Source organism: Globicephala melas, chromosome 7, assembly GCF_963455315.2.
Source record: "Globicephala melas chromosome 7, mGloMel1.2, whole genome shotgun sequence".
NCBI lineage: Eukaryota > Metazoa > Chordata > Mammalia > Artiodactyla > Delphinidae > Globicephala > Globicephala melas.
This window is the reverse complement of record NC_083320.1, coordinates 29,194,663-29,221,656: the sequence shown is the minus strand read 5'-3', so window position 1 is coordinate 29,221,656 and position 26,994 is coordinate 29,194,663. Positions and strand designations below refer to the sequence as shown.

Genomic DNA, 26,994 nt, shown 5'->3' with positions numbered 1-26,994 from the left:
CTGCATTTAGTCAACTTTAATCATTTTTGTCAAGTGAAAAATGTAAATAATATGTGTACTTCTTTAATTTAAGACACATGAAACCATATTCAGTTTCTAGGTTATCTTGAACAGGAGAAGAAAAGATGTTAATTAAAGCTTTGTTTTCATGGGCCATTGTGAGGCTGTTAAGGATGTTTGTCACTAGAAAGTGCTGGATGACTATAAGGATGCTTCTTCCTCTTCCCTCCTTCTGCTTTCTTTGATTCTGAGCACAACTTTTCTTGAACAGCCTCTCTAGATGTCTCTGTATGGAGCAAGAACCATACGAATAAATGTATATTTATGTTAATGTTAGGACCTATCTAAATGCCACTCATTTGGTCCTGCATATAATGTGAAATGTAAATATTTGAATCTTCGTTATGGTACTTTAGTATCCAAAACTGGATCATGCCCGGATTACCAAGGTTAAGATGGCCCATTTCTCTTAATGGGCTAATCTGTAACACTTTTTTTTTTCATGTTGGCTATTATTTATATTCTAAGGAAGATTATCCCAAGAAAGGATCTTTTGCACCCTTTAGAGGACTTTTAAAGTTTTTTTATAATTTTCACTGTGAGAGCTTTCTTCGACCATAGCACATAGTCTTACTAAACTTCTAAAATGTGCATAATTATAAGTGGTTGGCTGATGTTATTTTAATATCCTTGGATCTCGAAACTAGCTTTTATTTTATACATCGTCATCTTCTTGCAAACTGATTATTTTCCTCTTTCTTTGGTAAGGTCAATAATTGGGAGATGGAAAAACTAGAGATGAAGGATGCAGTCACATTTTTGAAGAGTAAAATCTATTCACAGGAAGCACTTTCTACTGCTGATATAAATTTGCAAAGCACATGTTAAAGTAAAAAGCAACCTTTTAATGTTATTAGACATAAATTTATAAAAATAACTTTAATAAAGACTACAATTCAGTTGTCGATGGAACTTACCTGACTGCTCACCATAATAAAAAGTGTTATTTCAGTTCACTGCTAAAATTAAAGTTGAGAATGAAAGAAATATTCTCACTGGCACTTTAGAAAATGCTGAGAAAATTCCAGAAGGGTCATTTTTGCAGTCATACCTGTTCCTTCCAGTGCCCAGATACTTCATAAATTCACGAGCTATAGGTTTTACTGTTTCTCATTAGATTTGATGCATTCAAAACTGGTTTCTTAGTTGTGATGGGTTGCAGGTAAGTTGCTGTGGGCAGTCCTCAGGTTTGGAATCTAAGCTGTTTTAGGACTCAGGTATGGACCACATTCAAGCACTGGCCACAAAGCAATTGGGCTAGGGTCTCAAATTGTAGAATGTATAAGAATTAACGAGGTAGCGTGTTAAAAATGGGTGAGGATCAGGTATCTGCAGTTGTAACAAGCATTCTAGGTGGAAGTGGTTTGTGGACCTTACTAAGAGAAACGCAGATGAGATAGTACAGAGATGGCAAGGAGTCCTAATTTCTTAAGATTGATAGGTTGTGGGTTGCTAACACCACAGTCCTTGCCATTGGTGAGGTCATTCCTTTCTCCCTCTTCCCCTTTCCCCTCCCACCATTTCACAAAGTCTTTTCAAGTAAATATGTAGCTGAGCTGTTTTGTGAGCCAGACCCGAGGGCTGTTTTTCAGTTACGTTTGTTCATCCTTTTGTGGAAGTACTTGTTCAAGTTTGTCACACGCCTGTCTACCTAGTATTTGACTCACTGGGGATACAGCAAGTTCCGCTTGTGAAACCTGAGTGCCACATAAGTTGGTATTGTCTTAGCCCCGTGTGAAAGACCGAGCGCTTGTGCCGCCCCTCCACCCCATCCCCGCAAGTCCTGTGTTGGAACCTAACCCCTAGTGTGATGGTATTTAGAGGCAGAGCTTTGGGAGATGATTAGGTCATGAGGGTGGAGGCCTCATACATTGGATTAGTGCTCTTGTACAAGAGGCCTCAGAGAGCTCCCCTGTCACTTCTCCATGTGAGGACAGTGAGAAGATGACCATCTCCGAACCAGGAAGGGGGGCCCTCACCAGACACAGAATCTGCCAGAGCCTTGACCTTGGACTTCCGAGCCTCTCCCACAGTTAATTTGTGAGAAGTAAATTTCTGTTCTTTATAAGCTACCCAGTCTATGGTATTCTGTTAATATCATCCTGGATGGACTAAGGTACCCCAAATACGCAGACGTGCAATTACTGGACGTCTTACTCTGTGCCAGGCACTGCTAAGTATTGGGATGTATTCTCTCTTTTCATTATCTTAACTCTTTGAGGTGTAGCTGCTATTAATCTCTTGGGACCCTTATTTCCTTTTATCTAATAAGAGGATAAACTATCAAAGCTACATAAATAGGATAGGGCTAGAGTTTGAACCTGAGCTGACATGGACTTACAAACAAAGTAGTCGAGAAACCCCAGGTTGGCAATAAAAGGTCTCTAGCAGTATGACTGCATCTGTCACAGGTTTTATCAACTTATGTTGCCTACATTAAGAGAAGGTTAGAGCTGGAAGGAAATGTATCAGTCATTTAATCCACCTCCCTCATTTTATGGATGAGGAAGTAAAAGTTCAAAGAATTGGAATTTTCTGGAGCCTCAGCCACATCATTGATTTCCACGTTATTTCCACGTTTCATCTCCTACTGCTCTTCAGCTTGTACCTCAGGAAATCTGGACTTTTGTTCCAGGTTAGACGTCATCTAGTTTTGCATACTTGACCAAATGATTTAACCTTGTAATGCTTCAGAACAAGAGTTGAAAATATTCTATTAAGGAAACTAAAATTTTCATTCTTTACATGGTAAGTGCATATCTCTTTCTTCTGGTGGCTAATTATGACTCATTTTCAAAGGATTGGACAAATTTGTGAATACTTGTAACTACCTTTTGGAGGAACTAGTTTTCTTGAATTTGTACCAATTGGCATGACAGATAAAGAAGCATTCCTCTTTTACCAGTATTACTAGTATTAGCATTCTTCATTGCTGTGTTGTCTAAAAAAATCTTGTGAGACTCAGGTATAGAGTGAAGGAAAACAGTTTAAAAATATGTCTTCTCGGGCTTCCCTGGTGGCGCAGTGGTTGAGAATCCGCCTGCCAATGCAGGGGACACGGGTTCGAGCCCTGGTCTGGGAAGATGCCACATGCCGCGGAGCAGCTAGGCCCGTGTGCCACAACTACTGAGCCTGCGCGTCAGGAGCTTGTGCTCCGCAACAAGAGAGGCCGCGACAGTGAGGGGCCCGCGCACCGCGATGAAGAGTGGCCCCTGCTTGCCGCAACTAGAGAAAGCCCTTGCACAGAAACGAAGACCCAATACAGCCAAAAATAATTAATTAATTAAAAAAAAACAAAAAAAACCCCAAAAAGAATTCATTGCTCTGTATCCTCATCAACACTTGGTAATGCTAGACCTAAATTTAAAAATATATATATATATATATATATATATATATATATATATATATATATATATATGTCTTCTCAGGATTGTTAATATAAAGATTTACTCTCCTCTCCAGGAGAATATGTAAATATTCTCCTTTTCTGGTATTTATTCAGTTGATTCAAGACAAACAAAAACTACTCAACCCCAGGTTGATTTCATGGACCCATTTCTAACGCAATTAGGGTCAATAAATAAACAAAAAGTGGGAGTTTATAAATCCAAATTCTGACTATTCCTGATTAAATCACAAAATATGTTATACCTCAGTACCAAACTCTTCATGTTAAAGAGGATAATACTAACCTACTTTACTGTATTAATCAACTAAAATAGTGAATATGACAGGTATAAGGTTGATATGTTTATGTATATGGCTTGCTTCTGATGTAGTTTTATGCTAATAAGTCAGCCACCTTGTGGAAGAAATAGGTGTTGTAAAAGATTTTTGATTTTTTTTATCTTTAATTCTGTGTCCTGACTGAGCTTTTTTGGTTTGTGTTTTGAGCAGTGTTAAGATTGGCTTTTGTTTTTGTTTTTTTGATTCTTGAACTTATTTAAAATGTCTATTTATGTTATAATTACATCACATACACAAATGTAAACATCTAGCCAAGAGAAAAAAAACAGGTGATTTATTTATGACATATCTAAATAAAGAGCTCCTATAAGTTGATAAACACACATTACAAAAGAAAAACGAGTGAAGAGCTGATCAACATGAAAAAATTTCAGTCTACTAGTAATCAAAGACACACATTCAAACAAGTGAGAGATTTTGCCTTTTAAATTAGCATCATGGGTTTTTTTCTTTAAGAAATACAGTGCTGACAAAGGAAATGAGGCAGGCGCTTGCATATGCTGCTGGTGGGATGTAAATTAATACAACCTTTCTGGAACACATTTTGTGGCTTTTTTCCCCATATTAAAAAAAATAGGTTTATTGAGGTATAATTGACAAACAACAAACTCCATATATTAAAAGCATACAATTTGATAAGCTTTAACAGATTATATATATAATATATATAAATATATATATATATATATAAAATATCCATGAAAACATCACCACAATCAAGATAATGAACATCTGCCACCCCTAAAAGTTTCCTCCCTTTTTGCCTTTCCCTTTGTTCCCTAGAAACCACTGATGGGCTCTCTGTCACTGTGGAATGCCCTTCAGGTATATGCATGCAGAGTCTTGAGAATATTGGTATCTATTGACATTGACCAGGAGTTAGATTTTTAATTATCTTTGCGCCTGTATGCACCCTTAGTATACACTTGATACATATTTGTATTATTCCCACAATATGTGTAAGGATACTTATCACTCCATTGATTTGATATTTCACCGTGTATGAGCCAAACATTGGAAGCTATTTAAGCATTCATCGTTAATGGAATATATATCTTCTAAGCACTTGCTACTCAGAATGTGGTCCACAGACTAGCAGTATCAGCATCATCTGGGAGGTTGTTAGGAATGCAGACTCTTGGAGCCCATCTCAGACCCACTGAACCAGAATCTGTATTTTAACAATATCCCAGCTGATTTGTATACTCATGAAAATTTGAGAAGTGCTATTCTAAGACATTTTAATATTTGTAAAATATTATCTGGACGTGCCATAAGTTACTTAATGATGAGGGGAAAACTTTACAATTCTATTAAATGGAGAAACAAACACTGACTCTATATACGAGGATTCAAATTTTGTTTTAAATAATGGCAAGAGGTGCATAAAAGGAAGAAAAGGGATAAAAATGTAGAAAGTGGTATTTCTGAATAGTATTGATGGAATTGTAATTTTATTTTTCTTCATACTTTATTTTTCATACTTCAAGAATGAATATGCATTATACTTAAAATCAGAAAGCAAATCATTAGCTGATCTCAATCCATTTCTATTGTTTGATTTCCCAAACAGCATTTTAGAAATTAATGATAACCACTAAGAGTTTAATATATGCCCAGAACTATGGGGGAGATAAAGAAATTAACACAGAGATCCTCTCAAGTTGTTTATAAGACACCATTATTGTATGTTGAAAGATAATCTGATGTATGACAAAGCAGAAGATAAGAGGAAGTCAGAGGGGAAAGGGGTCACTGCGTTGGGTTTTCAGAGCTGTACAGAGCTGAACAGAGGAGGGTGAACAAGATTTGGCAACATACAAAGGGAGACCATATATGATCTGAAAATTGTTTCTCCCAGGTTTTTTGAGGTGGAACGATATTGATGGAGGTACATGTGTTAAATTTTGATATCTGAATTTTAAAAGGGAAAACAGCCAGGAGAATTATCCTTTGCTGAGAATGTTAGTGTTGCAAGTAAATAACTTTCTTACATTTACTGGGAAATCTTGTGTATGTGACACTGCGGCATATATTGCAAATTGGCTCATTCTACTCCATTCCAAGCCTTATCTTTTTTATGTCATGGTGCACAAAGAAAATGACAGCTTTCATAGCACTAAGTGCGAGTGTATTTTGGTGTTTATTTGGAGCTTAGTAGAAAAAATATATTTTCTTTATATGATGTAATAAGAACTAAAATCAGTAAAATTCTAAGTATTAAGGAAGATTTTAAATATTGACTTTGTGTTAAATTCCCAAACACATTAATTTTTCCAAATTCCTTAATGAGAAGCTTGATCTTGCTTTCTAGACATAACCATTAAATACCAAGTTGTATGCTTGAAATGGCTATATGCAATTCTTGATCAAAATATTTTATCAAATTCTTTGTTGTCATTGGCAGGAAGCTTTACATAAGTAACCGATGGAACAATTTTAAACTATTTTTAAAACCATTCAAAAATTTAAAATTATGTTTAGAGCCCAACAGCTTTCTTGTTCTGTCATTGACAAATGTGATGTTGATATTTTTTTGTGATAATACAAGTGGATCTCAAATGCAATTGAATTTTTTCATATCAAGTATTTACAAATAACAGTGAAGTCCTAATTTATAGAGTGAGTGTGTGTGTGTGTGTGTGTGTGTGTGTTGATAGAGCAGTCACCCTGCAACTAGCAAATAGACATAAGTCAACATAAGACAGAGATTTGGGGCATCTACCTGGAGCTGTACTTATGAGGAGCTGGCCTTTCCCAAACCCTGACTGCACCTTACCATGAAATGACCCAGCAGCTAGCGTGTTTCTTGTCCATGATGGTCAGTGGCTCACTCAGCAGCAGGCTTCTTAGAAGCTGTCTGGGTGACTGGATGCATTCTCGGCCTCACACAGCATCACAGCAGAGCAGCGAGGGCCTGACACCTCCCATATTATTTATCCTTAGGAGCTGAGTGAACCATCAGACCCCACGCTGTTCAGGCTACCTTCTAGGGAGCATTAGGTGAGGAGGTTACTGGCCAAGAGGCCTTTGGCTGCCCAGCCCTTTGTGGCTCCCCAGAAGGCTGAGGAAATAGATACCTCTTGTTAAAAAACACACTTGTAACCCATTTGTGGCACATGTGTGTGCTAGGCTCACTGGTGGGCCCAGAAAACTAAAATCTATACATTTCCCAAATCCCCTTACAGCTTGAATTCCAGATGTGACCTAACTTCCCCCAAACAGATGTGCCTGCTTGAGATTAAGAAAGCCAGATGAGATGGAGGTCGTATTTCTGCTATTTCTGCCAACAGTCAGGGACGTTGGATTTTTCTGGAATAGCAATAGCAGAGGTCCCAGGGTTTGGTGCAGCAAGATATGGGGCTTCTATTTTGCCGGGGGCAGTGTCGCTACGGTAATACGGAGCTAGAGCTAGCAACGAGGTAGCGTGGTCCTGATTACCTAGCTTCTGGGCTGTGAGCAGAGATAGCAGCTCCTCTGGACGGCCAGTTCTGTGGTGGTGTTCTCAGAGGGATTCCTGGAAGTCGCGTTAAAGGCTGCTGCTTCAGCCCTTCCAGTCGTCTTGTACGCAGAAGGGGCCTTCTGTGAATGCCCAGAAGTTGACAACTAAGCACACTGTGTTTGAACTAGAGAGGTTTCTGTTATCAGCAATAAACACTGATAAAGATAGCGTAATATATTACAGTATATACATATATATACACTTTTTATATATACATACACATATATACTACAGTATACTACAGTATATATGTGTGTGTGTATAGGATGTGTGTATATGTATTATATGTACACACACATAATAGGATACCTTTCTTTAAAACTTCCTGAGTTCTCTAAAGAATTTCACTCAAGGTAAGACACATATATCACGTGACTAAGACCCACTAGGAATATCCACATATACTGTCAGTTGGTTTTACATGTACCTCACCCTCAGGAGGTTTCTCTAGGCAGCAATAAAATTTCACTGGCAGGTGAATGGCAAAATCAGCCCACCTGTCTTTATTTTCTACTTTTTCTCCTTGTACCCAATTTTCTCCATACTTCCCGATTTTGCAACTCTGCAAATCTGCTAGTTCCATCTTGGGCAATTTCTTTACATTAGGACCCACAATCCTGAAAAAGGGAAAGGGGAAAGGGGAATAGCATCAAGCTTTTGCCCAATTGTCTCAGGAAATTCCTTCCTATTTTACTAAAAAAAGATACAGTAGAGGGAGGAAGACATGGAATTTACTAAATATATAAAGACTTTTGTCATAACTTTTAAATCAGACAGAAAAGCCAATGCTATCATATTTTAGGACCTTTGAAGTGCTTCAGTGTCACACTCATCAAAACATATTCCGTCTACCTAATTAAATGCTAGTCTGCAAGAAAATCAATTAAAGATAATTGAAATGGAAGGGCAATGCCCTCTTCGCCAGCTTGAGGTTCACATAAACTTGCATCCACTGCTGTCACTCCTGCTGCTGCTGCTGCAGGCGGTAGTTAAAACGGGGTCCTGCACAGTCCAGTCCACAGGCTGTGCCCCTGCTGTACCTGCTCTGTACTCTGCTGCCCCCCGTGCAGAACTCCGCACAGGCCACCGTGTTTTAAGAGCGCATGATCCCGCTTCCTCCAAGTTTTCCTTAGGGTGCTCTATGATCCACAGCCATTTTTCTCAAAGCACTCTCCCAGGCTGGGGTAGTAAAATCAGAACAAGTTTTCCAGTCTTAGCCTCCTATTTTGCCCAATAATGGGTGATCTTGGGTAAACATGTAGCTTTAAGGAAAAACAGGGGCAACCAAAGAAGTGCTGGTCACACTTGAGAATTTACTTGCCCATTTAAAAAAAGGTTGTACTATATGCTTTTCTAAGCCACAGTATCTCGCATGGCAGTCTTTGTCTTAGATAAAATACAAACCAAGCAAGACATTTCTCAAACTCATGTTAACTGTGATTTTAATATCAATCTGGATATTTTAATTTTAAAAAATTGTGGTAAAATACGCATAAAATTTACCATCTGTCAACCATTTTTAAGTGTACAGTTCAATGGCATTGTCTATCCATATTATTCTGCAGTCATCACCACCATCCATCTCTAGAACTCCACTCACCTTGTAAAACTGAAACTGTACCCATTAAACAATAACTCACATTGCCCCTTTCTCTAGCCGCTGGCAATCACCATTTACTTTGTCTCTATGAATTTGATTACTCTAGATACGTCCTGTAAGTGGATTCACACGTTTGTCCTTTCGTGTGATGGCTTATTTCATTTAGCATAATGTCCACCGTGTTCATTCATGATGGAACATGTATCAGAATCTCCTTCCTTTTTAAGGCTAAATAATATCCTATTGTATGTATATACCACATTTTGTTTATTCATCCATCCATGAACACTTGGGTTGCTTCTACTTTTTGTATCAATGTGTTGTGTTTTTTTCCCCCCCGAAGAAACTTGTTATTCTCTTGAGTGTTAAACTGTTTTAAATGTTGGTTTCTTATTTCTAGAGCATTTTCTTATCCTAAAGATTACACATCTCTGTATCTATTTATCTATTATCTACCATCTCTCCTAAGAATCTTTTGTTGTTTATTTTTAAATTAAGTACATGTTACTGTATTATATTTTGTGCATCTTCATATTCTTTTACCGGGGACTTAATTTTTGGAAATAGTAAAAAGCCACAGAGGACAAATTTGATGAATTGAGGGTGGGTGGTTAGGTAACAATAGTAACGACTACTATATGCCAGGCACTGTACTAGCATTTCACATCCATAGTCTCATTCAGTCCTTATCACCACCCTGTTTGATGGCTATTAATAAATATTAATCTTCATTTTATAGATGAGGAAACTGATGCTCAGGGGCTTTAAGCTTTAAATGCCTTTCCCAGGAGTGCACAATTAGAAAAAAGACAGAGCTGGATCTGCAACCCAAGTCCTTCTGAACCCAAAGCTCATACATGTATCACTACACTATTATTTTCTAAAACTTTCCCGATGATTACAATCACTTGCATACTTGATGAAAATACAAATTCCTGGGCCCTAGCCCAGATATACCTAATCAAAATCTGCAGAGGAGGGACCTGAGAAAAATCACACCGCTTGACCATGGTATCTCCACTGTATTTTTAGTAAACGTGATAAACATTTAAGGCAAAGAGATTGTGTCATGCAGCTCACAGCTCTGAGGCACTTCCCACAACAGGTACTCGAAATGTTACGACCGTTAGTTATTGGAATGATAACACAGGCTTCAAAGTGACTTCTTTGGAAAGCATATTTGAATGTTCTGCTTTATTGTCACTAAAATGAACAGCGTCACTGCTGTGTAGGCACAACTCATGGCATTTTATAGTGGAAAGAGTAAGACAGCCCTGATCTGGGATTCTGGGTAAGTCTTTTACTTCTCAGAGCCTTGGTTTCTTCATCTGTAAAATGGGGATGCTAATACCCAGTTTGAAGGACTATTGTATATATTAGAAATAAATTATATATATACCCTGTCATGTAGAAGATGCTTAATTGGTGGTTCTTATAATAATAAATAATATTTAATTATAATATAAAATATTAACTATATTTTATAATATGAATCAATAATATTTATATATAAAATATGTAACAGTTATATATTTTATATTCAATAAATATATTACATAATATAAAATATATTCTGTTATGTATAATAATATAACAATATATTATTATAATATATTAATATAATATAGCATTATATTAATAACAATATTTTAATATAGCAAATTTTCTATAGTGATTGTAAATGTGAACTGCAACCCTTGGCAGTGATCCTTATGTAATGAGCTAGTCAACCAGGGTTTCCAGCTGAATTAAGTCTGGAGCTGAAATCTTGAAAAATATGTGCAGAGAAGCTTGTATACCTATCTCATGTATATATGGGGGGGGGCAGGGTGCCGCGTTATTTTAGAAGAAATGTTATAGTGGAAATAGTGAATAAAAATGTCCCCTAGGTGGTGCTGCATCATCGTGAAAATGCAAGTGGGAAACGATATTTTTAGAGGTGACTTTCTTCTGGTCTGAATTTCAAATAAGAGCAGGACAGCTCCCTGAGATGTCTGGGAAAAAATGACCAGGAAGAAAGAGTCTTTTTAGTAGGATTGAGTATACAGTACTCTTGCTGGTGAGGCCCCATGAGGTGTTGGGTTTGCTGTAGTTGGAAACAGGAGGCGGGGTCAGGCCAACTTCTATTCATCCGGTGTTGGAGCCGTGGCTGATTTTGACAGATCGAGAACCATTTATAACTCTGCTTTGGGGGATAGTTTAGCCTGGGATGTAGTGCTTGCCCCTCCGGGGACTAAGTTTGGGATTTGAGGGATGTGAGGACCCCTGGAATATTCAGATAGAATATGCTAATGAATGTTAACAAGAATAGCCCTTTACTGTTTTGTATCACTGTGCATTTCTCAGCTGCACTCGTCCTTTCCAACCTCAATTTCTGGGCAACCTATTTTTCTTTCGGCATCACAAGCGATAGCATCTGGGAAGTGAATCTGATGAATTCTGTCTGGCAACCAACATCTTTCAGACTGCCAGATCCTGGGGGAGGAAACTGAGGTGCTCAGAAGTTGGTTCAGGGCCAGAAATACCTGTCCTTGAGGTCCCAGTGATGGGGGAAGGAGACTGGCCAAATGTGATGCAGAACTTCTGAAACTCCACTTCCTGAGATCATTTCCATTTTGGCAAAATGTGACTTTGGTTTCCAAGGGAAAGAGTTCACATGTATTAAAATGTCTCAATTGCTGAAGTTGCTTTGTGTCCCCCACTAAAGCCTTCTGCCATCAATCCCCATCTCCCAACACATTTTCAAATGTGGTGTCTTTGGAAGGCAACCATAGCAACTGAGCTTATTCAGAAATGACTGAACCTAGGCAATAAAGGGAGAGGTAACCCTGTGGTATCTTTTACTGGAAACTCACAGGACACTTGATTCTAATAATTGTATAGGCTGAGTATTCTTATCTATGAACATGGCACTGTATGACTGTGAGACACTTGATTCTTGCAACCACCCTATGTAGTAGTCATCATTATCCTTTTAAACAGTTGAGAAGACTGGATCACAGAGATTTTTGATGACTGTCCATGGTTGTACAGCTAGTTAGATCTGCTGGACCCTGAAATCAAAGGACCTCCTATATGATGTAAATGCACTGCCTTCTAAGGAAAGATAGGTCTTTTATTGTCCATTTTGCAGACGGTAAGAATGAGTCACAGAAGCATGGAAATTGTTCAAGGCAGCAGCAGAGCTGCAGGACCTCAGTCCCCATCCCACCAACACCTTTCTGTTTTATACAGCTTTAGAGCTCCTAGGATTATCTCATCTGATGCCCATGGTTAGTCTTTGTGATTGTTTTATCTACTTACAGATGAGGGAATTGAGACATTAAGAGGTTAAATGACCTTTCCCAAGGTCACAATTATTATATTGAAGAAAAGAAACCAAATCCATCTCTCATTTCATGCTACCTTCCTAGATTTGGTGCTTTAAAAGTATTTCATCCATCCGCCTATTCATCCATTTCATTAGAATTTATGAATGTATTAGGCGCCGTATATTACGTGTGGTTGACAAGGTTTTCAGGATTAAGTTTAATTCATCAGTGATGAATCTTACTATACTGTATATAATGGGACCATCTTTGACTTGCGTGTTGTGGAAATACTATTTATGAGTATACACTTTTATATGTGGGAATTATATATTCTAATTAATCTAAAAATGCATGCTATAGATATGATATCATAAGTTTATCTCTATAAATTGCTTAAAATGACCACAGGGAAGAATGTTATGCTTAAAATTTTTAGTTAAGTCAAAGGCTGATATAGTCTCAAAAGCAACATGATCTGTAATCCTAGGTAGAGCTACCTGCCATGCGGGGAGCCCAGAGTGTGGAGAGGAAGCGGGGTCGGGGCAGAGGGGGGATGGTCCCTGTTCTGGAGGGCACGTCTGTTGGCTTGAACCCATTGTTTACTCAGTGAGGTAGACCATGACTCAGAGAGTGACACTCAGAAACCTTGACTCAGAATTCTTTTGAGAGCTTGATGTGAGTTCTTTGGACACTGTGGGGCTTGGAGATAGGATCCTGATTCTTGCCTGGAACAGCCCAAAGGCAGGAGGTTGCCTGGAGTTGCTTGATGGCAGAGCAAAAGCAGAGGGCAGCAGGAGAGGGCTTTAGGCTTCCAGGTTTCAGTGGGGAGGGGGAAGGCATGGATGCATAACCTTTTCCATGGATTAAACCGATGCCAAGGAAGATGGTAGGATTGAGTCACCCTGAAAAGCATCGCCCTGGAGGACTTCCTGCCAAGGCACAGCAAACCCAGCAAAAACAGGCCATGTGAGGTCTTCACGGTCAGCTTGAGAGCGCATTGTGAGGGTCAGGGCAGGGACACTGTGGTGTCAGAGGGCTGCAGACAATGGAAAGGGGGGTGTTGGTGGTTGGGTGTCTCTTAAGAACCCCCCAAAGTGGAGGAACCAGCGTTTGTGCACCTAACACACAAAAAAGGCATCTTCACAGAACACAAGGTCAGGGGTTAATATTAAGACTTGCCCCTGTACCTCTTGTCTCTCCTCTCCGTCCTGACCCTGCAGGAGCCAGAGGCAGCACAGTGAGGGGGGCAGGAGTGAAAGAAAGAACAAATGGACAAACAGCAAAAGAAGAGATATTGCTCCTTACTGAGCAGGGGGAGGGAACCTTAAATTGGGTGAGAGATCAGTATTTTGAGAATCAATCAGTAGATGGACTTTTTAATACCTGAAAATGAGACTATTCTAATATTCAAGTGTGGCCCCAAATGCCCCAGTATATGCTTGAGATCTCCTTACTGGGGGAGGAAAGAAACCTGGCAGAGCCGGCATGATGGGCAGGGGATGGGAGAAAATTGAGCTGTATCCAGTCTAGGTACTGATCCAGCCCATAGGTTCACTTCATAAAAGCCTCCCAAGTGCATGAGATATTTTCAGAGGAACCACTGTCTTTCCTTCCCTTGCTCCTTCACCCCCTACAGCTAGGATCTTTCTAGAATTCATATCCTATGTGTTTTTTTTCTCTTAACTTCTGGTTAAAGAAGCATCCCTCGCCCTCCTCTGCTTGGTTTCACATTTTTCACTTTAGGGTTATTACCAAGGAGAGAGAATACTTTTTCCATAAATTGCTGGCAAGAGCTGCTAACTCCCTCTAGGTGACTTTGTCGGGCCTTTAGGGTGAGGGACTCTGAAGGGAATAAACACTACAATTAGAAAAAATTATTTCTTGCAATAAAATATCCTCTACTATTGCTTATAATAGCATATAACTTTATGCGGTACAAGGCCCAAACAAGAGGAATTCATCTGCAATAATTTATGCTCGCTAGGGAAAGGATTTTTTTGTTTATTGTTTTATTCACGATTAACCTGGACTGTAATGATAAGGTTATAATGATAACAACATGACTAATGAAAATGTTTGAGGTGTAAATTTCAGGCAAGATGCTAACGCTAGAATCTGAAAGTTTCAGAGGCAGGGAGCTCTGTGTGTGTGTGTGTGTGTGTGTGTGTGTGTGTGTGTGTGTGTGTGTGTTTCTTGGGGGAAAGGGGAGGAAGAAGGGGATAAGATTACCCTGAATACGTGACTATGGATGGGGCAGGAGTGACCCAGGTGCTTCTCTTCTGTCTTCCAAAGGCTGCTTTGCATTCAAGGTCAGGAGGGCTTAGGGCTCCCACAAGCCTCTTCCTTACTTCAATCCCTCATACAGAATGAGAATTAATCATTACCAGAGCTACAATGATCTTCCCTGCTTGTGAAAATCCACATGTAATTGTTTCAGAGAGGCCGTATTTCTCTTTCAGAAGTTCCAGAAAATTCTAGCTTCTCCAGGGCTGACCTTGAGTCATCAAAACCCCTGTTCCCACATTCTCGACTCTGGAACAGTGTTTGGTTCCATGACTTATGACTTTCCCAAGGTTTCTGGGCCTGGTCCAGCAAACAGAAAATGTATGCCCTCCACTTGAGGGAACAAATTCTTTTGAACATCTTCAGTCATGGCAGATCTTCAAATCTTAATCGTTTGCATTTGACTGTGGTTTTCATAAATGGTTAAAAGTACCTCACAGCTAACATTGGCGAATGAGGTTGATAAAACTGAATTAAACTCTTTTTGGTCAAATGTAGGCATAAAGAGATAATATTCTCCTAAGATATAAACTCTAGCTCTGGAAGCAATTCCGAAAGGAAAATGCACCAGATATTTTGAATGATGTCAGCATCATGGGAATGAGTATAGGGTGAGTCTCCCAGGGAAACTATTTTAAGCCCAGACCCACATATATATCAAGTATAATAATAGGCACTGTCTCTTCACATTTTTCTCAAAGGTTAATTAAATTAAAGCCTCCAGCTTTGAGGTATATATTATTATGCCCATTTCACAGATGAAGAACCCTAGATTTGATTCCAGAGCCATATATGACACATTACATAACTTTGTACCAATCAAACAAAAGACAAGTCATTTTCAAACAAATGTCTCTCATTTTATACTAGAATTTGAAGATACTAATTCATTATTATGGGGATTTTTTTTTCACTTCTGAATGAATTTCATCACGGTTTGAAAAGACCCTCTCCCTGCCCTTTCTTCCTTTTCTTGTATTTTGAACTGTAGGGAGGCAGGGTGGGAGTGGGAGGAAAGGCCACTGGACTGAGGATCAAGCCGCCTGGGTTCCAGCCTCCAGCTCCATCGTCAGACTTCTCTGGGGCTTGGTTTCCTTGTCTGTATAACAAGGAGGTCAGATAGAACATCTCTAAGACGTGCAGCTCTCTCTTCTTTACAAATCATTAGCATAAAGCCCAGATTTCCAATTCCAGCTTTTGGTCCAAGGTCCTCCCCATTGCCTCCAGCCACGATTTAAGCTCCTAGAAGAGCTCGCTGTCATCCAGGACTAAGTACGCAATGCTTCGTAAATCAAATTCAACTTTCAACTGCACTGCAAACAGAAAGTTGTACACAGTTGAAATGTTGGCGAATGGGACTTAATGAGCTCCACGTGCCTGACCTCTGGGAACAAATTATTTGGGGAACTGTAGCTGGAACTGGAAGAGTCTAAGGGCATCAGCATCTGGTACGAGTTACTCAGAGTGAAGGGAATCGACCACATTTTTGTATGACTGCCAAATTTGGGAAGGTAGAAATACTGTGTAATCTGTGTGCTCACCTGCTGAGATCACGCTGACAGGTTTCCAAACTTGTCCTCACTTCTCAGGACTTCCTTCCTGCAGCTCTCCCGGGCTTCTTGTGCCCCGAGACCCTGGGGGTTTAGGTCTGCCCAGGTTCTCTTGTTGGATAGGTCAGTGACTTTGACTGACCACTTGTACTTGTTTTGGTCGACTCTGCAACTCCTAAAGGGGCTTGCCTAAAGCCCAGGTCTGACAGGGTCATTTCTCTCCCTTATTCAAAAAATTCAGGACTCATAGCTTAATGCACGCACTGCATGCTCTCGAATTGGGCCTGCACCTACTTTTTGAGATTCCTGGGTCCTTATTCCCCATCCTTGGCCTCCTGTGCTCTAGCCACATTCCAATCTCATCTCCCTGAGCCTTTCCACCTGCTTTCTCCTCTGCAGCATCCCTCCCACCCCGTCTCCACCTGGAAAGCTCCTGATCTATGCAGTTTGAACAACACATGCCCTGGGATGTCTCTGCTCACTCGTTGCCTCCCCATTTGTGATTAATCTTTGTCATTTCTGTGTTCCCCTAACCCTTAGATGCAGTTGGGGTGAGAAAGGAGGGGTGTATAATTGCCCCCCATACATTGGAGAGCTCTTCATGAGTGAAAATATATCTGATTAGTCCCTTTATTTTCCAGAGTAGAGTATAATCGGCTCTCAGTAAGTTTATTGAGCGAACGAATGAAAGAATGAACAGAAAGTCCTCGGAAACTAAGCGGAGTCTCAGTCTTTTGAAGCTTCTCCACCATATTTCTCTTGACTATCTTGTTTATGATATATTAGGCTTTCATGCCATACTAACATCCTTTTTGAAGGCTACTGTTCCAGGATAGGAAAACAACTAATGCTCCTCTGACCTTGGGAAGTTTCTATGGAACAGCACAGAAAGGAACAATACCAGTAGACACGCCTGTCTGAACAGAATGCCATTGCTCCCGGAGCTCGTGAAGCATGTGGATGGACACTGGTCTTAGAGATGTGCTTTGAATGCAGTCATTTCCTGTGGACAGTCTTGCAAACCAATGGGTGTCCCAAATTAGAAACTGGCCAGGCAGTCATTTAGGTCTTCCTTTATAAAATAGGATTTAATTCTGATTTTTTTGTTCTTACCTTTGTTTCAATTTATCTCCTAAATCCCAAGACACCCAAACCGTGAATCAGCACCTATCTTCTTAACATCAGATTCTGAAGATAAAGAATATTCATATTTTGGAGATTCTTAACATTGGTCATCTGAAATTAAAATTCAGAAGAATTGATAGTAGTATTTTAATAGGATGTGGTAGCTTTTGAATACTTTTTTTATATGATCCTTGCAACAGTCTTGTGAAATGGACCAGGCAAAAATGAAAATGCGTGTTTTATAGATGCGGAAGCTGAAGCTCAGAGAGCGTGAGTGACTTGTCCAAAGTCACACAGCTGGGAGATTGCCGCACTAATAACTGAACCCGCTATGATTATGGGGTAATACTACCTCTCGTTACAAGGATTTATAAATGAGAAGGCACACACACTGTAGCACGATATTTTTGGCGACCTTTGTAAGTCTTTAACCTTCCAAGGCAAATGATCCATGTTGGGTAACTGGTTACTCAAGCAACTTCTCTGAGGCATTTTCATGGTCTAATGAGAGAAGCATCTATGAGAGAAAATGTGGTTGAGAAAGGAAAATAATGAACATTGACCATTCGTTTGGTTAAAGGTTTGACACAATGTAATTGAAATTACCTGGAGGGAAAAACAGATTGTGAGAGTGTGAGTTTTTGTTTTGTATTGTTTTGTTTTTTAAACTAGGAGTATCCCCTTTCTCCATTCTCAGAGAGGTTTAGACAACACTAAAGACGATCGGGATTCCATTTATTTGACTAACTCTTAAGGAAAAGGTGAGGGTGGTAAAGGTGTTAAGCACTCAGTTAAAAACAACGGACAATTTAAAATTCAGTAAATCGGGTGTTCCCTGTTTAGCCTGCACTTGTTAGAATAATGGAATTTGAGGGTTTAAAACATAGCTTATTTCGAAATGATGCATGAGTTCCCAAAAACCTTGTTTAACATATTGCTGGAATAGTGCATATGAGATGGTTAAAAATGGAAGTAGAAAAAAAATCCCCAACACCCTTGGAGGAATTTGCAATTCATAAAGTTACTGCCAATTTTGCATTATAGTTGCCATGGTAACCATGCTAGGCTTCTGCTCAAATGTTTCTCAGAAGGGGAAGGAATAGTATATAATAAGCTCTTCAATTGTAATTTTTTTTATTGTAGTTGAATTAGTGTGTAATTCTTATGTGAGTATTTTAGTAATCCATGAACATGCACTCTAGTTACGGTTCTGATTTCCTATCTCCGTATGTTTAAGCAATGTATGAAAAGTTGCTGGCTACTAGCAACACTTGGTAATTTATTATTAAAATATTAACAGAAAACATTATCCACGGTAATTAATTATAAAAGTGAAAACAAGAAAGAATTTCAAATCCGACTACAGTAAATTTCCCAGATCAGAGCATCAGCTTTGCTTATTGATTCAATGTGCTCTCAGCCGCACTCTTAGGCTACATTCACAAGTCACCCGGTGCCTCCTCTACCCTTTTCCTCAGAGGAGTCCTACATAGTGAATAAATGAGGACCAAGTAGACCAAAATAATACTTTCATTTGGCCATTTGGATAGCGAGCTTTTTTTAAACGGTAGTTGACGTTTTTGTGTGTGTGCTTTGTTCAGCTTCCGTGGAGCCTGTCTGACAGCTGAGGCGGAGCAGTGCATGTCTGGACATGGAGCTGAGGTCGTTTAGGGTTTGATTTCACATGGGTTAGTTTCGCATGGAGAAGAACTATGGGCTTTGGAGTCAAACACACCTGGATTGCACTCCAGCTCTGCATTTTACTAGCTGAGGCCTTAGGCAAGTCACTTAACATCTGGAACCTCAGTTTCTTCATTTGTATGAATGGGATGATCATGCCTTTTAGAGTGTTTGGAAGAATTGGAGATAATCGGACGTGATACAGTTTGCACAGTGCATTAGCTGCCTTTTGCCGTTGTGACAAACTACCACAAACTTAGTGGCTTAAACCAACATATATTTATTATCTTATAGTGGTGGAGTTTGTGACAAAAGTCCAAACTAGGTCTTACTAGGATAAAATTAATGTGTCAGCAGGGCTGCCTTCCTTTCTGGGGTCTGTAGAAGAGAATCGGGGGATTTGGGGTTGTTTTTTGGTTTTGCTTTTTTCAGCTTCTAGAGGCTGCCTGCATTCTTTGGCTTCTGGCCTCTTCCTCCATCTTCAAAGCCAGCAATGGCTGGGTGATGCTGCCACTTTCCTACCCGCTTCTTCTGCCTCAGGATCTTTGTGATTGCATTGTGCCCACTCAGATCATCTAGGATAATATCCCTATTTTAACATCAGTTGATTAGCAACCTGAATTCCTTCTACAACTTTCATTTTCCCCTGCTGTGTAACATAACATATTTATGATTTCTGAGGATTAGGACATTTTTGGAGGCGGGGTTGGGGATCATTATCCTGCTCACCATACACAATAAGCACAAATAAATGCTAACTATATAATTTTCTATCACTACTATTTGTAGTATTAGTAATAGTAGTACTTACCCCATCTAAGAGAGGGCTCAAACAGGAGTTGAGAGAACTGAGAGAGCTATCAAAATCCAGAGCTGCCTGAATCAGATGTTGGGTTGCCTGGAGTTCTTTGTTGCCTCTCTGTTTTCCGACAATCACACTCTAAGGGATTTGGGTGGGTCCTAGTAGTTGGAACCCATATCCCGAGAGCCACCACTGGGACTGCGTTTCATTTCCCAAGTGTCTTGCTTTTAAGTGTTTTTAACTATGAGAAGCTTTATTTCATTAGCATGATTTTAAAAACTGTCTTCTCAAAATGCACTAATTCCTAAAGCCCAAGAGTTCCTTCTCAGGAGGAAAGGCTTCAGGGATCCGGATGAATGTGCCCAGAGATGACAATGGGAGTTCTTGGTAGCGGTCTTCCTGAAGATGGTATCTCCACACTATAAAGTAATGCAAGTGCCCAGTAGCCCTATAAGAAAACAAGGAGGTGAGGGGCTGGTCTGCCCTCTGTCTCCACTGCAAACAGAATAAAAGAGAATAATCTTATGCATAGGGTGTTGATCAGTAAGAAGGAAAGCATTCTGACCAATGTTCTGCCCCGGAACACTGTGACCAAGGAGATGGTGCAGATACATCTGGAGGTCTCATCTGCTTGGGATGGGTTAGGTGTGGCTCTGGGTAATGGCAGGCAGATGGCTGAGTGTCCACCCAATTCCTTTCTTCCTTTATGAGTCAGTGAGTTTCCTCTCTGCCTCTGTCTCTGTCTCTCTCTGTTTCCTAGATGGGGCTTGCATTATTGCTCCCATAGTTTTCTCCAGAGCAATGAAGCGACTTGAAAACGTCTGTTTTCACTGTCTAAAATTGATTTATCCCCCGTAAACCAGAGGTGCTCTGGCTTCGTATTGTAGTTTGGGAAAGCAATTTCTTAATGTCACCAGCACTCTTTCTAATTATTCTATAAGGAAAGCCTTATTTCAACTTCTTTCCTTTCACATCTATATGTGTTCATTCTTATTGCTTTTTTCCCCACCCCCTCACTCTTTTTTGGTCTCTGTTCTTATAATTTGGACCGACTTCTACAACTGTCATTTTTCTGGACTGCTTACTTCTTCCTCCTTTGATTTAGTCAATATATTTTCTCAAAATAATTTAATGGCAATCCTTTCATGAGTAAACAACCACCCCTCCAGGTTAATTTTTTTCCAATTTGATTTGCATAAGGAGGAAGTGCTTGAATTCTACATAAGGCATGTAGCAAAGGGCAATCAATGTGATCTAAAAAACCTGGGTGGTTGTCTCTTTTCTCAAGAAATCTACTCATGAGTAAAATAAAAGAACTGTTCTTATTTACATTTTCCCACAATTTTCTTCCTTAGTTCCTCTGCATTTCTGTGCTGCTGATTCCTACTATTGGTGGTGGGGAGGGGAGGGTGGAAAGAAGAAATTTATGACGTTGTTGATTTACATTTTAGCCAAGTTGACCCTCTTTGGAAGTACAAACTATCCATCCTGTTGCACAATAGGAGATAAGTGTTGTTGGTTTACTAGTAACAAGATAAACAAGAAAGGGGAAGGATATTCCAACTGTAAAGTCGTCCTCTCTTCTCCTTGAGAGCAGGGACAGAACCTTGGTCTCTTCAATGTGCATATTCAATAAGCAGTGGCAGTTCAATAAATACACTGATATTTAAATATATAAAAATAATATTTTAATTTCTATCCAAAGGAGTCATTCCATGGACTTTGCTTTCAAAAGCCTCTATTCCGTCCTCCTTTTCCAGCCATTTGGGCAGTTTGCTTTTTTCCATTCTTGAAATACAGCTAGAATTTACTCAAGTTCTACTTTCTAGTCTTATTACATTTGAGCATCTTCACGCTTCCAGTTTCCGAACTTAAGGTGTCAGAGACTAGAGGAATGGACTTGTGTCCGTAATCATTATGGTTGAACGTGTAGGACAGTGAGGATATTAGTGTGAAATTGCTGCCTCTGGTGTCAGACTAACCTACCTTCTAGTCTTAGCTCTGCCATTTGTTAGCGATGTGGGCAAGTTTCTTAACAGGGTGACCATAACAATCACTCAAACCAGGGCACATTTTTTTTTTTTTTTTTTTTTTTTTGGTACGCGGGCCTCTCACTGTTGTGGTCTCTCCCGTTGCGGAGCACAGGCTCTGGACGCGCAGCCTCAGCGGCCATGGCTCACGGGCCCAGCCGCTCCGCGGCATGTGGGATCCCCCCGGACTGGGCCACGAACCCGTGTCCCCTGCATTGGCAGGCGGACTCTCAACCACTGAGCCACCAGGGAAGCCCGAAACCAGGGCACTTTTAAGAGTGAAGGAGAGTGTCATCAATAATTATGCCAGGACAACAAGTGTAAATCAAGACAGTCTTGGCCAAACCTGGATGCATAGTCATCCTGTTGGTAGCAGTTTAAGTTCTTTCCTCTGTAAAATATGTAGGAAAAATATAAGAATTTGAAAAATACCCATCTTGTAGGATGTTGTAAGGATTCAATGAGACAATGAATGAAGAGTGCTTACACAGAACCTGGAACATACTAAAAGTCAATAAATGTTAGTTATTGAACTATCTATACGTATACAAATGTTCATGTTCCTCAGGCAATCTGGAAAGTTAAATACTATCAATGATTAATATTTATCACTTGTTTACCATATGGAACTCACTAAAAGATCTTGGGTTTATTTCTTGGAACAAGGGTGCTCTTTTCCTCTTTCCTTTAAGTACAATATAGAAGTTTCAGCATCCTAACCCCTTGACTTGGGTGAATTAATTTTTTATTAAATCCATTTCACTAAAATGCTACTTACTGTTCTTGGATTAGATAAAAGGGATATATAGAGGAAGGTATAGCAGTTATGAGTTGCAGTTCGGAATTTTCTACTGCAATATAATCACCAATGGACAATTTTCTCCTCCATTAAAGGTTCCTGAGTAGAGATCTGCCTAGAAACTCCAGAAAATTTTGCATGGCGTTGTCAGTAGTTAGCTATGGTTCAGGAGTCTTGCAATGAAAGAGTTTATATTTAAGATCAAAGCTACTTCTCTGATGCTGTAGCTTTGTTTAGCAAGAAAATAAGCATTGATGATATTAGAATGTTTTTAATACAACTGTGATAAAAACTCAGCATAGTTGTATGGAAAGATTTGTGATAACTAAGGAAGGGTAGATGCCTTGGAAAGTACTTCTTGTTCATTAGGGAAAGATTCTGAGAACCCTTCCCCAGAGTTGCTTGATGGACCCAATAAGTGTGTCCTTGTTTCTATTTTTGTAAGATATTATATTGGATCTTGTAGAAATCTCTGGACAAATGTTTTCTTGCTGGCATCATCAAGTTAATAGTTGAATTATTGATGACTAGTCTCTGTTAAGAGCTCCATAAACTAGCTTCATTAATTCATCCATTGATCTGGGCATCTGTTCAACAAATATTTATTGAACCTACTATTATGTGCTAGGGTCAAAAGATTTAAGCAAGCAATATTCAGTCTTTACTTTTATGGTAGATTTGCAAAACTGGACCCAATTCTCCACCCTTCCTTCTTAGCTACATAACTTTATAGTTCCTTTTCACATTGACTCTGATCCCAGCCATGAAATTTGCTTTGGCCAATGAGTTGTTAGTAAACATAACATAAGCAAGGACTGGAAAGCACTTGTGCAGTCAGGCTTGTCCTCATTCTTACCCTCTTCATCATTGTAATAATGTCTGTGCTAGCCTGTTAGAGACACTTGAGGCAGAGATGACTTAGCCCAGTCATTCCAGCCAAGAACATACTATACTGGCTGAAAGCAAGCTGACCCCCATACAACAGTACATCTCCCCATATCTGTGAGATTGTCCAGCTGACACCAGAAGAGCCATCCAGCCAAGATTAGCAGAGCTGCCAAATCAACCGTCTCAGAGACACGAGTAAGAATCGCTTATTGTTGTAGCCATTGAAGTGTGGTGGTTGTTTGTTAGTCAGCATTACTTTGGAAAAGCGAATGGCATGGCTTCACAGACTTTTGTCCTCATATCTTTTCTCCTTGACAACCACACTTCCATTTTCCCTAAGACACATTGCATATCTGCCCGCTTGATGTTCTCACACATTCTACAGTAATTTCTTTGCAAGAATGCAATAGGTGTTTTGAGGTATTTGCTTCTGGTGGGTTCATGCTTCTGAAAGACTTGGATTGAAACTGCAAAGATCTTATGAATATCTGTAAAACAGAGGAGGAGATTCAGTCACTTATTTGTCATTTATCAGATGTTTGGGTGCTGGCTCTATATCAGACATGATGATGTCTTGCTCTAATGGAAGACACTCTAGATACTAAAATACTATTAGATTATTCATTCATTCAATAAACACATGTTGAATACCCAGTATAGACAAAAGAGTAGGCCAGATGGTGGGAGGTTATAAAAAAGCAAGTTCTTAAAGGTTTTATAATCTAGAGCAGGACACCAATACACAAAATGAATATAAATCAGAAGGAATTAAGGGCACAAACTGAAGTTCAAAGTATAATTTAAGTGAAGAACAAGGAATAATTAATCCTCATTAGGAAAATCATGGAGTGCCTTAAGGATACCATGGAATTTGAGCTGGACTTAGAAAACCTCTGATTTATATATATCCAATAAAATTACTTCTGTAAAATAAAGAATATTGAGATGTGACAGAGAACTTAGATCACTGACTGAAAGATTTGGGAAAGAAAGCTGAGGGACGCTACAGAAGACGACAACCTAGAAAAAATTAGAGTCTAGAGGCCTGAGTACTCTCCTGGGCAGTTCAATTCATTGGTTATTGCGTGTCATGGTTAAACTGATACGATTTGAATATTTAATGCATTTCAGTTATTCATACACGAATACACTTCAGTCTTAATGTAGCAAACAACATGGTGGAAATTCTATCCTTGGAGTGACAGAATCATTAGTCAAAGTGAAGGCGGAGCAGGGGGAGTTTGTGGAGAGGTTGCATCAGACCAACCTGGGTTCAAATGCTGGTGCTGTAGGCAGCAATGTAATTCTGCACAAGTCACTTATCTTCTCTCTATCTCAGTGTTCTCATCTACAAAGTGGGAATAATAATTCTGCTTCATAATGTAAGGAGCAAAGAAGGTAATACATTCGTCATTGTGGATAATATAGGAGTGAATAAGTGAGATCTCTGGGGGAGGGTATCCCTCCCTATACACAAGAGATGTGTTCCTGAAAGACTGTACATGATTCAAAATTTTTTAGACCTCCCTCATATTTGAAGTGTGCTGTTTTAAAAGTCCCTGCTGTGGCTCTTTTTGGTAAACAATTGTTTCTTAGATTACATGAAATTTGAATGTATAAAACAGGATAATTATTTTCTTCAGGAATGGATTCCAAAACTAGGCTGAATGTGGAATAAACTGCTAGTTGCCTACCCACTGTTCACATTTTCCTTCTTTCTTAATAAGATGCTATCTGAGACGTCAGTGTGCTACACTGAGAGATGTCATTTCATAATACTTCTTGCATTCAGGGGTGGCCAATGTGATATAAGCTGAAGGCAATAGGTAAGGCATCAGGAAGAGTCCGTCTTTACCCTTCACTTTTCCCTTTTTCTTGTTTGGGATGAAGGTTGGGTGTCTAGAGACCCGGAGACATTTTGTGGCTTTGAGAATGGAAGTCATTATGCTAAAGATAATGGAGCAACCAGAAGTAGGAGCTGCAGTGCCAGATGACTTCGTGGCACCGCTGCAATCCGCCCTGCATTGATTGTCCAGCTTTAGGCTTTCCTCTCTGTGAGAGCACAGTAACCTCCTATTTTGTTTAAGCCTCTGTTTTTTCTATTCTCTGATATGAGCAGTTGTTTATTGTAGATTCTAACTGAGACACCTAGTAATATTGGTAATGTTGTCAAGTTCAAAGGGCTGAGGGTGGTGGTGTCAGAATCAGAAGTGAGTAATAATCATACCTGAGCACCTCCCCACACCCCCGCCCCACAAGCTAATCATCTGTGCAAGATCTTACAAGACTAACCAGTTGATGCTGACAGTGCTATTGCTTGTCAGTAAAACTCGACACACATTCACTTAGATGCTGGGGAAGCATATAGGAAGGGTACCTAGTCTAGTCTTAAAGGACCAGGAATGTCTTCATTGGGAAGATGATGTGGGTGCTGAAAATGCAAGGAAAGCAGAAGTTAAGTACTGAGGTTGAGGTGGAAGGGAGGGGGGAGAGGAAAAAGGAACAGTGTTTGCAAAGGCACAGAAGCAGAAGGGAACTTGGTCTATTTGAGGGAACTGCAAGTAGTTAGTATATAAATGAAACGTGTCAGAGGTAAGGGGCAGGGAGTGGAGGGACGTAGCAGATAAGGCAGGAAACTAGGCAGGGGAGCAGATCAGGTGGACATTTAAAACCACATTTAGGCATTTTGCTCTATCCTAAATGGAATGAGCTTCCATTTTTGAAAGACCATTGTGACACAAAGGAGGGGGGAGGATGGGGCAGGTATGAGTCAGTTGTTTCAGTGAACCAGGTACAAGATGATAGTTACACTAAGGGGTGGTATTAGAAATACAGAGAGTAGACAGATTCAGAAATCACATGGGTTAGAACCTAGAGGACCTGATGAATGATTGGCTTAGTGCCACGGAAGACGCCCAGGTTTCTGGTTCGGGATCTGTGTTAGTGCAGATTGGAAACTCTCATGGATGGCATATTTGCTGCTTCTTGTAAGAATCCTAAATGTCTGCTTCCTATTTAAAAATGAGCTTGGTTGCAATTGGCTTAGTGAAAAGTAAATTTTCTTGATAAGAAGGGTAAGCCATCTGGCTGTTCTCAGACTGGTTGATATCTCTATCCCTGGGTGTAATAACCTCTTGCCACAGGAAGCTATTACCTGATATTATTTATTTCCTGATAAAAGGAGCAAATCATGCCTGGACATCTGTGGAAAATGGGTTTCTAATAAAGCTAAGGTCGTTAATGTCTAAATGGGAGTTTCTCCTGTGATGATAAATGTCTACTCGGTTGAAATAGTTTCCATAAAACTCAGTAGGTAAAAAGGTAGAGATATGTGTAATTGTCAATGAGGCAATAAAAGGATCCTTGTTTATGGGGTTTATAACCAATGATGAACCCTAATTCTTATGAAAATGAAAATGTTTTGGTGTACCAATTCAGCAATGGAAGCTTCTGTTTCAGAAAAAATATATATTTTAATATGTATTTAGTATGACATTCAATGGATAATAGAAAAAAAAATGTGGCGGACACCACTGGCAAAAATTGCAAACTGTGACCATGTGTGGGAATGCAGTGCTAATAGCTCTCAGAACAAATAATAGCATATTGCTGAC

At 39.6% G+C, this 26,994-nt stretch overlaps 1 protein-coding gene across 4 annotated transcripts in view; it reads left to right on the top strand.

Annotated features, from left to right (window-relative positions):
• FASTKD2 (FAST kinase domains 2) overlaps window positions 1-26,994 on the top strand; it is a 55,526-nt gene that overhangs the window by 14,599 nt on the left and 13,933 nt on the right. For 2 of the 4 annotated variants that reach the window (XM_060301955.2, XM_070045922.1), the window contains one exon: window positions 769-3,451. The exons of 1 other annotated variant lie outside the window; for it this stretch is intronic. In XM_060301955.2, the coding sequence (XP_060157938.1) occupies window positions 769-888 (120 nt within the window). In that variant the 3' untranslated portion in view covers window positions 889-3,451. Of the gene's footprint in view, window positions 1-768; window positions 3,452-26,994 lie in introns of those variants that run through there. One more of the 4 variants, XM_030853790.3, reaches the window with a different exon arrangement.